Source organism: Hippoglossus hippoglossus, chromosome 19 (assembly GCF_009819705.1).
Source record: "Hippoglossus hippoglossus isolate fHipHip1 chromosome 19, fHipHip1.pri, whole genome shotgun sequence".
In the NCBI taxonomy this organism is placed as follows: Eukaryota; Metazoa; Chordata; class Actinopteri; order Pleuronectiformes; family Pleuronectidae; genus Hippoglossus; species Hippoglossus hippoglossus.
The window spans coordinates 12,784,619-12,798,104 of record NC_047169.1 but is presented as its reverse complement, the minus strand read 5'-3'; the positions used below and the strand labels follow the sequence as shown (position 1 = coordinate 12,798,104).

The 13,486-nt window shown below is 41.3% G+C and overlaps 1 protein-coding gene across 1 annotated transcript in view; it reads right to left on the bottom strand.

The window, feature by feature from the left end:
• trrap (transformation/transcription domain-associated protein) overlaps positions 1-9,556 on the bottom strand; it is a 79,516-nt gene extending 69,960 nt beyond the window's left edge. The window contains 20 exon segments of the mRNA XM_034570128.1: positions 33-289; positions 412-577; positions 661-852; positions 966-1,160; positions 1,336-1,433; positions 1,555-1,891; positions 1,993-2,227; positions 2,741-2,819; positions 3,407-3,545; positions 3,837-3,933; positions 4,472-4,560; positions 4,990-5,067; positions 5,671-5,796; positions 6,228-6,284; positions 6,548-6,631; positions 6,985-7,089; positions 7,250-7,360; positions 7,547-7,596; positions 8,763-8,955; positions 9,531-9,556. Coding sequence (XP_034426019.1) covers positions 33-289; positions 412-577; positions 661-852; positions 966-1,160; positions 1,336-1,433; positions 1,555-1,891; positions 1,993-2,227; positions 2,741-2,819; positions 3,407-3,545; positions 3,837-3,933; positions 4,472-4,560; positions 4,990-5,067; positions 5,671-5,796; positions 6,228-6,284; positions 6,548-6,631; positions 6,985-7,089; positions 7,250-7,360; positions 7,547-7,596; positions 8,763-8,862 — 2,595 coding nt within the window. The 5' untranslated portion in view covers positions 8,863-8,955; positions 9,531-9,556.
• Positions 9,557-13,486: the final 3,930 nt, after the last annotated feature.

Here is a 13,486-nt window from a genome sequence, read left to right as displayed (position 1 = left end):
GAATATTCATGATCATGTGAAGAACCACCCACCTGCATGAGCTCAGCCCTGACAGGTTGAATGTGGTCGTAGAGGAAGTCAGGCTGTAGGTTGTCGACGCACAGCTCCAGCGTGCGAAGGCCCTGGCTGACCAGAGTCTGAGAGCCGTTCAGGGCAGATACCAGTGGGTCCATTAGCATGGGTAGGTAGGGCAGCAAGGAGCTCAGCCGCACGGGCACAGTCAAACACAACTCCACAAACAAGTCCTTCATGTGTTGCTTGTGAAGGCCACTCTGCAGCATGTTCAGACCTAAGGACATGCAGAGAGGAGATTAGAAAAAGAGAAAGTGTGGATTATGTAAAACAGATTTTTTTTTTTTACCTTTATCAAACACAACCTTTACTTGAGAATAACTATGTGAGAGGTTTTACCTTGCAGCAGGTTAGGGAGAAGGGGTAAGAACTCCTGGTAGAGTAAGTCATGGCTGCCTCCACCAATTGAACGGAAAAGAGCCCGGAGAAGCAGGAAGTAGTTGTAGGGTTCCTTGGCTGATTGGGCCAGTTCCATAGAGCTGTTCACTATCTTGTGGAGGTGGGGCTGTGGAAATTAGGACAGTCACACTACGTAAGGATAACCTAATATTAAGGAGAAAAAAGCACCAAAAACAAACTTTTACATACCTTAAGCATCTGCTCATTCTCAGCAGCAAATAGTGAAACTGAACCAAAGACGAGTTTGAAGAGCTTGAGGTAGAGGTTCGAGAGCTCGACATTTGAGCCCATCTCTGGCAGTCGTTCGAGAAGATACTCCACAAGGATGGTAGCAAACAGAGCAGACGTTGACAGGTTGGCTAGGAAAGAGTTTGCCACAATCTAGGACACAGCGGAGAACAAGACATAGACTTTAAGCACACATGTTGAAGATTATCTGAAAAATCGTATCAATCCTCAAAAATTCTTTCATTTATATGTGAGCGAGCATGTACCTGTAGTGCATAGTTCTTGGAGATCCTCTCCACCATGTATGGCACAGTGGTCTGAAAAATCTCCTTGAACGTGAGGGGGTTCATCATGGTGAAGACACCGGCAAAGTGCTCCAGAACCTCCTTCTCCTCCTTCATGCGTACTGTCTGACAGTTCGCCACCCTGATGTACGTCTGCTGATTATTAGCAACCTGAACCTGATCAGGAGAAGCATGAGAGTTTAGACACTGGACTGTTGAATGCCATTAAAGCCGTTCTGTTTATCAGAGTGACGTCTCACTGACTAATCTACATTTGTCAGGGATTTCAGATGTGATTTCACCTCAACAAACCTAATTTCGTTGCACACTTAGTCAAGATCTGTGGTCATACCTGGTAGATATCCAAGGCCTGCATGGCATATTTGACCAGCTTGATGTAGATTTGTGTTTCCTTTGGCTGAAGCTGCTTGTTAGGAATGAACTGAGCCTCTGGAGAGAGAAGAAAATCCTGGACGTTAGTGCATGTCGACAATTTTCATCTGACGCTTATTAATAAATTAACATGCTGGAAAGCTTAAGTGCCAAATTGCATGGATCTGTCTTCTCTCACCTCCTGGGGCCTTGCAAGAGCTGATGCCCCAAGTAATCGTCTTCACTCCACACACCAGGGTCTTCACCAGGCTGCGGCAGTCGGACACCTGAAACGTCTGCTTGTCTTCCTTCTCTCCAGGTCGGTCAAAGGGGGTTGTTGGCGCTGGAGGCGCTGTAGCAACAGGTGTGGGAGGAGCAGGAGGTGGAAGGGCGGGTGTGGTGGACGGAGTGGGTGTGGCTGGTACCCCAGGTAATGCCCCTGCGTCGACTACACCCATCTCTGACTGAGGCTTACACTTCTTGAAGATGGAGACAAGCTGGTAGCGTGCAATCGTGTGAAACTTCAGCACAAACACCTGATTTATAGGTGGAAGAGAGGTAAAAAAAAATGTCAGTGTGTATCAAATATACTGTACATCTTTCTTTTTTGTGCTGATCCCAGCTCTGCACTACCTACCTCAAGCATCCTCATCAGGATGTCCCGTCCATTGCCGTTCTCCTGCTCTGACTTTAAGCGGATGCAGTCCACCAAGTTGAGCAGTAATTTGCAGGACATAGTTTGGATGTTACTAGGAAGTGACTCATCATCAATGTTTTTGGCAAAGAGCTGCACAGCAAGGGATAAATCTGTCAGGGGCAGGTTCTGACGAACGTGGTGCACCAGGTCTGCTAGTGTGCTGTAGGCCAAGGGTCTGGAAAGAAAAGGGAGACGTGTCACTGTGGCATTTAGAAGAGAATTATAATCGCATTTCATGAATTAATGGAGTGAAAACCGGAAAGCATGTGCTCCACTGAACTGACACTTTTAAAAGAAATCACAAAAGTTGGAGACAGGATAATCGTGACAGATACTGAAAGTAGTTGCAGATGCAAAGAAGGTGAGGTAATGAATGACATCAAAAGTCCTGGCAGGTCTCATCCGGCTGCCTTGTTTCATATCGAGCACTAATGTGAATTGGCAGCTATTTTGTTGATGAGGTGAGCTAGTTTGGCATCTGAAGAGGGTTCAAGGGAGTCGAACACAGCCTGAGCTGCGGGTGTACATGACAACTTGACAGTGCAATCTGTGCTTCAGTGTTGCAAATGCAGTCAGCTTCCCTGAGAATTTTGGCAGCACCGACAACCACCTCATTAATATGCACGGACACTTAGCATGCACCTGGCTGAGTGGCAAACAACCACGGGTGTGAACGCACAAGACTCACCGAAGAGTCTCCCGAGCTGTGTAGCCAGAGCCGATCAGGATGGATTCATCAAAAAGTTTGTCCATACACGGGATAAACTCTGAAACACAAAGAGATTTTCATGGCGTGATTCAAGAAAGTAATGGCTGACAAGGATTTAAAATGGGAGGAAAATGGACAAGGTAAAGAATTACTAACATGCATAAAACTGATTTATTTTTTCCTGTGCTGTCAACTAAACACCAAGTTATGGTTAAATAGTTTTCCGTGTTTCTACAGTGTTAAATCAGAAAAAAGGATGAATCACGGAAAATAATTTCAGCTACACAAGCAGAAGTAACTCACTGTAAAATGAAGAACATTATGCAGAAGATCTGCCAAAAAAAAATGTAGCGAGATTTCATTGATCAGAGGTTTTAATTCATTCTCTCTCGCTTATCTGCCACTTTGTTGTCCAAATAAAAATGAGATTCTACAGCCACAGTTTGACAGTTAATAGAAAATTTATTTCAGAAGAGAAAAAAGTCTCAAATTAGGTGTGAGATGGCCAGAAGATGGCTTCCACTGAAGGGGGAAAATAAATGTATTATGAACTATGACCCAGTATTTATGTCACCCAGCTTTCTCATTTTCCTGTTTTATACTAGTTTATATGCATTTTTTAATGAGTGTGTGTGTGTTACGTACGGCTGCGGAGGTCCGTGGTGAGAATGTGCTTGGCTGCGATGAGCAGTTCCTTGCGGAGGTGAGCCGTCTCGGAGGGGCAGTTGGTCAGCAGCTGCAGCATGCCCTTTACCATCTGCTGAGAGTATTTACCCACCAGGTCCTAACAGGATGGACACAAACAAGACATCAGCACAATTTCATTACATTTTATATATTATTTAATTTTATACATTTACTGTATATTGAGACAGGCTAGTTTCTCTACAGTAGTGCTTGACTAAAACATGATACTGAACTTCCTGCCAATAAACTGACTCCCACAGAAGGAGATAAGTAGAAAACAATCTTTCAAAAACAATTGCCACTTGATTCAAAGCCAAACACAAGATGACTCAGTGAGCCTGTTCATTGAAAGTGGATGAGACAGCTCGCAGCCAGCAAACAGGTGTACCTGGTAGATGCGGATGATGTAGGCTAGAAATGACAGAGTCTTGATCTGTGCAGCAATGAAGTCAGCATACAGCTCCTTGTTATAGAGCTTGTGCTGCCTGCAAAGGAAACGGCAGCATTTACATACAAAAGCCATTTAGCTCCATCACAGACATTAATGATGTTGTATACCTGCAGTCGGTGGCAATTACACAGGCTGAAATTGTGCGTCTACATGTGGGAATAAATTCTACACGGGTGGGTTTGTATTTTTAATTTTATTTGGGCACAGATGTTAATGCACATCAGAAATAAACTCTCTCCGTACCTGCCCCACACTGCTGAGGTATTTTTTTTCTAAATTAACTCTGCTCCATTTACTTCCCATTCAGAATGCTGAATAAAACTCTCTTCCAACCCTGAGAGATTTCACCTCCCGCTAAGCCAATTCCTACAATTTGAACTTCTTCGAATGGATTCTAACTCCAGCGTTGGCAGGTAAAGTGCAGAGCAACAGTTTCAAAAAGACTGAGTGCCACACAAGAAATGAGAAGAAAAATTAAAATAAATGATCTGAAACGAGAATGTACATAGAAGCGTCAGCTAAATGACATGTAATGTAATGTAAATACACACGCACACACACGTGCATCTTACCTGGCCTGTGGAGACACCTGGAGCATGATGGTGTTCATGATGAGGGGTACAAACTCTGACACCACGTTGTGAATGTTCAGCTTATACAGCTGAAGGGACACAGCGAAGACACAATCACAGTCAGTGAAACTCATTTTCATAAATTCACACATTTTCACAGCTGTAGGTTTTCATCCCAAAACACAATATGTGATTTTAGCGCAGAAAATAGGCTGGGAATTTTATGAATCCAATTAAATCGTAGATGAGTCAGTTCAGTCAGAATCTTGGCAATAAACAGAAACTTAATGTTCACCTCCACACAGGAAGTGTCTTTTACAGTAAACCTGGTAACACAGTCATTATTACATTTTCTCCGCATTGAAATTGCAAATTCAAAATTTCAGCAAAAGGCAGATCTCCCCGATTTTGTAGTGAGTCATTTACTTATTCCCTTCTCCTGTTATCGAACCACATTATCAAAAGGTAAATGAGAGGAAATATGTATCTTTAGAGCGGTCCAGGAGTATTTCACCCACCTGATACATCAGCACCACTATGATCGGCAGCTCAGCCAGCACCTTGAGAGACAGAGATCCCCGAGGGATGATGGTGTGCTGGAAAGAAAAGGAGGAGACTGTAATTTAACGGACTCATGCAGCTGCTGGACACACGAAGATATTTGGACAAATACACCACTGCAGCAGTAAAGGAGAGATTAACAGGTTTAAGTTAAAAAAAATAGTTTGCTCTATTGAATAATACACGTTGCTCTTTTGAATAATGTGGTCTCAAATGTTTCCAGCACAAAACTGAAAAACATTTTTAGGATTTTCAATGAAGGAACAGGTTTTTCAGTGAGGCATAAATTATGTACAGCATCGCCTTTATAAAACTTTTAGACGACTATGACCTGGATGTATCTCGTCACACAACCTCAAATCCCAGGTTTAATCTCACATCAATTACTTTTAGATCTATAAATATGTTTATAGATCTCCCTGTGGTCAATAATTATGGATCTACTAATGTGAAACAAGCCACAGCTGGAAAAATAGCATAAAATACTGTCTTTATTTTTTTCATTTGAGGATAACCACAGTTTGTGGTGACTCCTATTGATGTGCCAACACAGTGCACTACTACCACCTAGTGGTTAACGACAGTAAAACTATTGACCATAGACAATTAAGTGGATATACAAGTGTTGGTTATCTTACTGTTCGTGTTTCGCTGTCTTCCCTCTCAGGTGCAGTCTTAACCAGCACAGAGGTGATCATCCCCACCATCTCTGGGGAGGGAACCGTGTTCTCTGCAATCACCTGTGGGTTCTCAAAGTATCTGGCCTGGACGGAGGAGAAAGAAAACAATGGTAAGAGAAAAATCATTAAGGTAAGACAAAGACATAGACATGCTTGGAAAGAAAACCAAAGAGAGGATGACAATGGAACCATGCTCATTTATTGAATCAGATTTGGCTAATCATTAGGAATATGATGTTTGATGATTACTTCCTTTTTTTCCCTCATACAGACCATCAAGCAGCACTTAAGCCAGATTTTCAAACACAGGTTGTTGGGATGCTCAGGCCACATTCACATGATATAGTAAACAAGCCAGGCCTGTGTCAGGGTCAGCATCTGCCTGCACTTGTCCCAGGTATCCACAGTACGGATGTCTGGGACAAGCAGAGTCCAAACAAAACGACCACAAATAACAACAACATGTGCACAACTTGAAGAATCAGTTGACTGACGGGAGGTGGAGTAATACTTACTACAACTTTGGGAAGGTCTTTATAAATCTGCTTCACAAAGTCCAGAAAGTGATGAATCTGAGAAGAGAGGATTATTGAAAACACGTTAATCCCAAACTCTCAGACTCCAAGAGGTCCAACACTCTGAGAAAATTTTCAAAAGTTCATCTCTTCAAGAATGAGAGGAAAACAACAATTTTTTTGATGAATTTCTTTCCATTACAGAAAGGATCACTTGCTGGGGAATCAATATGACAGAAATTCATCACCTAAGAATTCCTTTAGCTGAGGGCGGCCCGATCAAAATCACTTTCAAATTCTTTCACAACTCAAGAACTCACCTCCTGAGAGATTGGAGGGCGGAACTGTTTGTGCAGCTCAATAATGATGCGAAGGCATATCAGCACATTTTCCTCACTTTCAATCTGGAGAAAGCAAGGGAAGAAAATTCGGTGAAATAACCATGGAACAGCTCCTGTTTGTGTGAAATACCTGGATACATAACTGTGTTCTGCCAATTTCCCACAGAGAAGCGTAAATTTAAGACATTATCAGCAATGTCCCCATTTTCCATTCAATACAGTTGTGTCACAGCAATAAATCAACCAATGTCTGCAAAAGTCAAAAGCTGTTGATGCAAAAAGAAAAATTTGGCAGCATTTAATGTTGCATTTACTCTTAGAAAATAAGGCAACTTCTAGCAGAAAATGATGAAACACAGTTTGGAGTAACAGAACAAAATTGTAAATGTTGTGCTGTAAGAAAACCGGACTCAAACCTCCAGGAAGCGAAACATCACAGACAAGACGTTCTTGGTGTGTGGACGAAGGTGTTCATTTGTTGGGATGCGGTGGATGATTTCCAGCACCAGCTTTCTCAATTGCTGCACAAATGGAAAACATTTTTTACTTGAATAATCCAGCTTCACAGTCACCTTAACCGTTTTATATAATATAATGATGTTTTGTGTGGAATTTTCAATAACCAATTTAACGAATACATTTTCAACAACTCTGACAGAAAGAGCAATAATTGCCTCATACCTGCGTGGGTTTTTCTTGAAGGAACTGCACCTCCCCATCCTGAAGAAACGTGAGGAAGCGAGGGATGATGTGTTCCAAGAAGGTGGAGTATTGAGGTGAAGACGTCACATTCTGAAATCGACAAACCCACTAGATTTTATGAAATGAAGCAAATCAGTACGAGCAATGCTTCCATGCTGTGAAAAAAGTACAGGTTTAAACATAATTGGGTTCCAGTAAAGTTCCTAAAAGTCAATCAGCAGAGAGAAAGAGAATATATTCTTTCCATCACACACTGAGAACATTCATCAAACTCACCTCGAAGTTCTCGCTGACCTCCTGCATCATCTTCAGCTTTGTTTCATCAGCTGAAAGTTGAAGGACAGAGCCCCACCATTAATCCAACATGCTAATGATACAGTTTGACTTTTCATGACAGTTTCCATGTGCTCAGCAGGGGCTTTCAGATCTTATCAGTTTGACTTACAGTGTCCAGTTTGTTCAAGAGGTACGTCAAGAAACACACACACAAGCACACAAACGCATTCATTCAACAAGCACTCTCTCACGCACACGTACCTCTAACTGGACTAAAGAGTATCGCTCTCATCACATTGCCCCTGCTACACACAGCTGTCCTGCCTGACACCATGCTGACACTAAGCATAAAATGGCCATGTGTGTAATAAATAACGTGCATAAGAAATCTATTATGTAAATGTGTATTAACAGTAACTATTCAAATCCAAACAACAACTAATACGAGACCCTAACTATTTTTATGTAAATCTTTTCATTCATTTCAACATATTTCCCTTAAAAAATTGCCTAGTAATTGAAATTCCGATGAAAAGTTATTGATATTTTGCATCTGTATGTATTTATACGGCATCTGATCATCTGCTCATGTTATAAAGAAGGCCACCAGGCCAAAAGTTACCATGTAAATAAAGGTGAAGTGGAAGGAAATGGTGAAATGTAAAACCTCAAGATTTGACTAGCGCAGATAAGATCATTCGTGGCTGCAAGATAATATCACCACACCCATGAGAATATTTGTCAAACTACTGACTTACACATACACTTCAATCCCCCTTTCTTGTCTGAAAACTACAGGCGACCGAGCCGTCTCTGTTGCCGACACTAAGCTCTGGAGTTGTCTCCCGTCCCAAATTGAGTCCTGTCCAATTATCGATCATTTTAAGTCTAAATTGTCCTTCTGTCTTAGGATAATGTCTCTCATTTACTTTTATTTCATCTTTCTCTTGCATTGTTTTGACTTATCCGTACTGTGTTTGTATAGCACTTTGGCTCAATCCCTGCTGTTTCTAACGGGCTACTTCAATACATTTGGCTTTAATTGACACAGTAATAAATAACTCCGGTATTGGAGACAATAAATGTGACCAACTTCTGAAATTCCTTTTCTGGCACTGCACAGTGTGGGGGCCACCTTGTGCCAGCAGACACCTGACACAACTCGACATCGCTGCAGTCGCCGTCTGGGAGAACATCGAGGACACTGTGTACTCACGTGTGTTGGCGTCTGTGAGCGCAGCCACGAACTGCAGGTACTTCTTCATGAGGGTGGTCTGGTCCACCACGGTGGGGCTGGGAGCGGGCACAAAGGCCATGGTGGCAGTGGGGGGGCAGCCCGGGCAGCTGAGGGGGACGGGGGAGGGGGGCAGACAGCGGTCTGCGCAGCTCTCAGTGGGAGCTCATGAACCCTGCAGCAACCAGAAGACACTTAAAAACACTCACAGTGAAAGCGATGCTTGGTTTTTAGACAGAAATGCGTTTGGTGAGTGCATTTCCTCAACATTCAGGGATAACTCAAGCCTTATTACAGGAACATTAGTGTTTCCCAAACAAGACACCAACACATCCACAAACAACACGCCTCTTCAGCATCAGCTAGCACAGTTTTAACAGCATGAATGAATTAAAAACTCGGTTTCATCGCCAATACCATGGTTTCTGTTAACGAGAGACACTGGATGCTTACTCGTTCGCACAATAAGCCACAAATAGTCACCAATAATCTCTTATGGCTGCACACAAATTATGTTAATTTACAAAACACGTTAGCAACTGTTAGCTAACGAGCTAGCTTCCCCCCAAAGAAAGAAAGCGCTCGCGCATCCCATGACGTTAAACTATGTTAAAAATGAATAAAAACAGGCCACAGAGAGAAGCACGGTGTTGCGAATAAACGTCCAAAGCGGTTCGTATATACGTGGCTGAGAGAAACATCCAGTATTGTGCTAAAGTTTAAAATAAAAAGCGAAGCATTAGCACTTACCGAGCTCCACAGACCGGAAGCTGTCGCTCTGTATCCGCCGGGTTCGCGCGGCTGCTGCTGAGAGTGATATCCCTCCGCGATTAGTTGATCGTGCTTTCACTATTAACATGTAAAACAGTTTAATATATTTTACATATATGGAGACTTGTAGATAAATGATGAAATTGAGGTTAAACTGTGAGAGAACAGCTTGTGGTGTCCAATACATGTTATTCTAGTCCGTGCGGAAGGACACACTGTGAAGATCCGTCGGTATAAGACCATCGTTTTCGATGGTCTTCTCTCCGGTAAAGAAAATGTGCGGAGGACTGCGCATGCTCAGTGGCGGCAGCTCCCTCTGTTACCATGGATGTGTTATAAGATATAATTTATATCCATAAATATATCCATAGTGTCCTGGTTTGATTCCAGTGACGATAGAGTAGATTGAACATGTCGACACATATTGGAATAATGTGCTGATTGTATATATTCATATTAATAATATATATTAAAATGTTAAAACAAGGGTTGTACACAGGTAGTGTTCATTTCATAAGCCTGGCTTGAAGTTGTATTATTATTATTGTAGAGTAAGTCACTGTTTATAAATTGTGCTCTTGTATAAGTTATAACCCGTCAGGTTAATGGGTCGTTAATTCCTGCAGTTCCAGTATTAATAGAGTCATAAATGTTGGGTCACACTTTCTAATAACTCATCGGGGGCTGCAGTTCTAAATGTCAGCAAGTCGTTAATAGACACTCCATCACGTTTCAGTGGTAAATGTTTCAAAGTTAGAGAAGTCTTTTGCGACCATATTCCCTGGGGTTACATTTATTCACAAGGTCAGAGGTTAGGAGGAGGTTTTGTTTCTTATGAATTAAAGATCTTAAATGTTACGCTGGAGGGAAAAAAAACAGCAGCCAGAGGAAAACATTCACGACCCGCACGGAAGATCTCCATGAAAACAGAACTGTGGCCATGAGACACAACAACTGATTGTAACAAAGTACATTTACTTACTTACTATACTCAAGTACATTATTCATGTATCTGTACTTTTACTTTGCTCCATATATCAGCAACTATCTGTGCTTTCTACTCCACTACATTTTTGCTCTGCATCGCTTTAGATGTTCACATTCTTTTTGTACGTTTTTAAATTTAATAAATATTGAGAGGGGAATTTCTCAACTGGTTCCACCAGAGCAAGCAGGTAACATCCGACTCCTGCAGCAGCAGAGATGCCACCGCTGAGACCATAGTGGTAGACTGTTGCATTAGGGAACAGGCTACATCAGCAAGTACTTATATTCTTAATACTTAAGTACATTTTTATCTACTTATTTGTACTTTTACCCCACCACCACTGTTCATTCATTTAGTCGCTGTTTTCTTTAAGATCCAGTTATTGTGGTTTGTATTGACCAGGAGATGGCAGCACACTGAAGTGGGAGAGCGAACTGGACAATTTCTCAGTAAAACAAGCGTGATGCCAATAACCCTCGATGAATTAAACAGAAGGAACTGTGTCTCAGCTCCCTTTGAATTAAACGTGTGGACGTTTGCATAAAGCATCACAGTCATATCACATTATTTTCTAATCGGATGCCTGGTGTAGGCTTAACGAGAACAAAACATCCTGATCTTCAGGTTGAGATATTACTTTCTTTTGTTCAGGTGCCAGAAAACTGTTAAAACTGTTTCACTGATCTTGAATCGAGACAGTTTTTATTCTCTTCTGTATTGTCTAAAATCCCAGTATACTACTCTCTGTGATCATTTTAAACATTGCTCAAATTCTCATCACCAAAATCACAAATAAAAGCGTGAATACAAGACATGAGATTTTTTTTCCTTTTCTTTTTTTACACAATGCTTGTTTTAATAGCTTTGGGAATAATGTAGTCTGGTTGAAAGATGGTTATTATTTATCTCGTCTAATCTATCAAACCTGTCTCCTGCCCATATGCTTTGCTAATGAGTTTTAATTCATAACTCTCCGCTCCACACCCCCCTCCGTCCAAAGAGCGAGCCCACTGGCAAAAGGCTGCAGAATGAGATTTTCTTTTCAGTGAATGCCATGTATAATGTCACAGATAATTTGACATATAATGTGACATTCTCATTCTCTTTTGCGCTCCCTGTCCCCTAAGTAATAATGATCTGCTAAAAGATGTTTGTCTCAGGCTTATTGCACTGTCCTCTTCGCTTCGGTTGTGTTTTTTCTTCTTCTTCTTCCTGACAGGGGCTTTATCCTGAGAAGGGAGAGTGGATGATGCTCTGGTTCTGCAGCTTTTCCAAAAACCACTCATCTGTCCATTAGAAATGTGGGTAGTTGTTTTTTTTTCAGTGCACTGCCGATGCCCTTTGATGAAGCAGGATAACCCCTGTGTTGTTTCTCATATAGAAGGATGTGCACTTTCCTTGAGTCTGCGTCTGAATCATCGACAATGAGCCCTGAAAAATCTATTCTTGCATCCAAAGCTCCCGTCCACATTCACTCTTTTTTTCTTTTTTTTACCAGTGTGCACTCCCAAACTCTGCGAAATGAGAGGACGCGTCCTCTGTGAACCAAACGTTTGTGTAACTCAGATCAGATTGTCCTCCAGCTTTTGTGGTTATTATTCAAGATTTGAATCTCATGATGACAGTGTTGCATCTGGATGACTATTTCATTTCTAGGAGCTGTTATATATATATATATATGTATTTTTATCAGCTTTTGTCTTTGTCACCTGGTAACCAGAGAGTAGGTGTGATGTCAGAGTGAAATATTCTGCGTTAACCCGAGGGAGGGAGAGTCTGTTAAAGCCTGTGTTCAACAAACTGAAGATGTTGATCATCACTCGCTCTGCTCATCTTCATCTCTGTCCTCAAAAGTATGCATTTGATTGGGCTAATGGTCTGTATCTATAGCACTATGGTCTTGACCACTTAGTCTTTGCCATTCATCCATTCACACAAACATTCACACAATGCATCTATATGCAACACCTTTCACATATGACTCACTGCTGGGGGTTCAGCGTCTTACTCAAGGACACTTCAGCATGCACAATGCGAGAGACTGGGATTGAAAGGCCAACCCTCTGCTTAGTGGAACGACCCGCTCTACCACCTGAGCCACAGCATGCAAACCGGCTGTGACACAGTAGTTGCTGTGTTATAGAAATTATTTACAGTGCAAAAAATAATGTACAGCAAATCTGTATAAATGCCTTGAATCCATGGATTGTCGATTAGCCACAGTCTTAAAAGTTTTATATTATTCAGTTTGAATTTCCTTTCAAATATTCAGAAGCTTTTTACTCCATTTCATATTAAGATGATACTTTTGGAAATGTTGGCCTTAGGAGGCAGCCAGGGAAACATGGCTGCCTCCATAAGCTTAGAATTATATATATATATAAATGGGGAGACTTAAAATAAAGACACATGACAAGTTTATATAAAGACAACCCATTATTAAAGATGAAACCAGTGGTTGCCAACATTTTTGTCTTGTGGTCCAAGCTGTGTCTAATTTGGGTTTTCACATGATTACACAAGAGACCTTCAAAGATTTTTCAGAACATGTTTGAGGACAAGGGGTTATGAAATAATTTCACCAAGAAAAATGGAAGTGCTAGTAAGAGAGAATATATAAAATGTGTAGATTTGTGTAGCAGAACTTTGTATTATCTTCAGGCATGTGGTGTGACAACCATAAGATGGGAACAACTGGACTACATTTTGTAACTGTATAAAACTAGAGCTATACTTTGACCATGAACTACACAGTAAAGTGCCATTATACAATGATGCGTCAGTTCTATCTAACAATGTGTTTTTTGTATTAGAACATTTTAAAACTTGTCCCACCACTGAAAAACTATGAATGATTTTCCTATGACGTATGTTATATAAATGGGCTTTTGTTAATAGTGTGTTCGTTCCAATAAGAGCAGAATAGTGACACTGATAGGTGGATAAC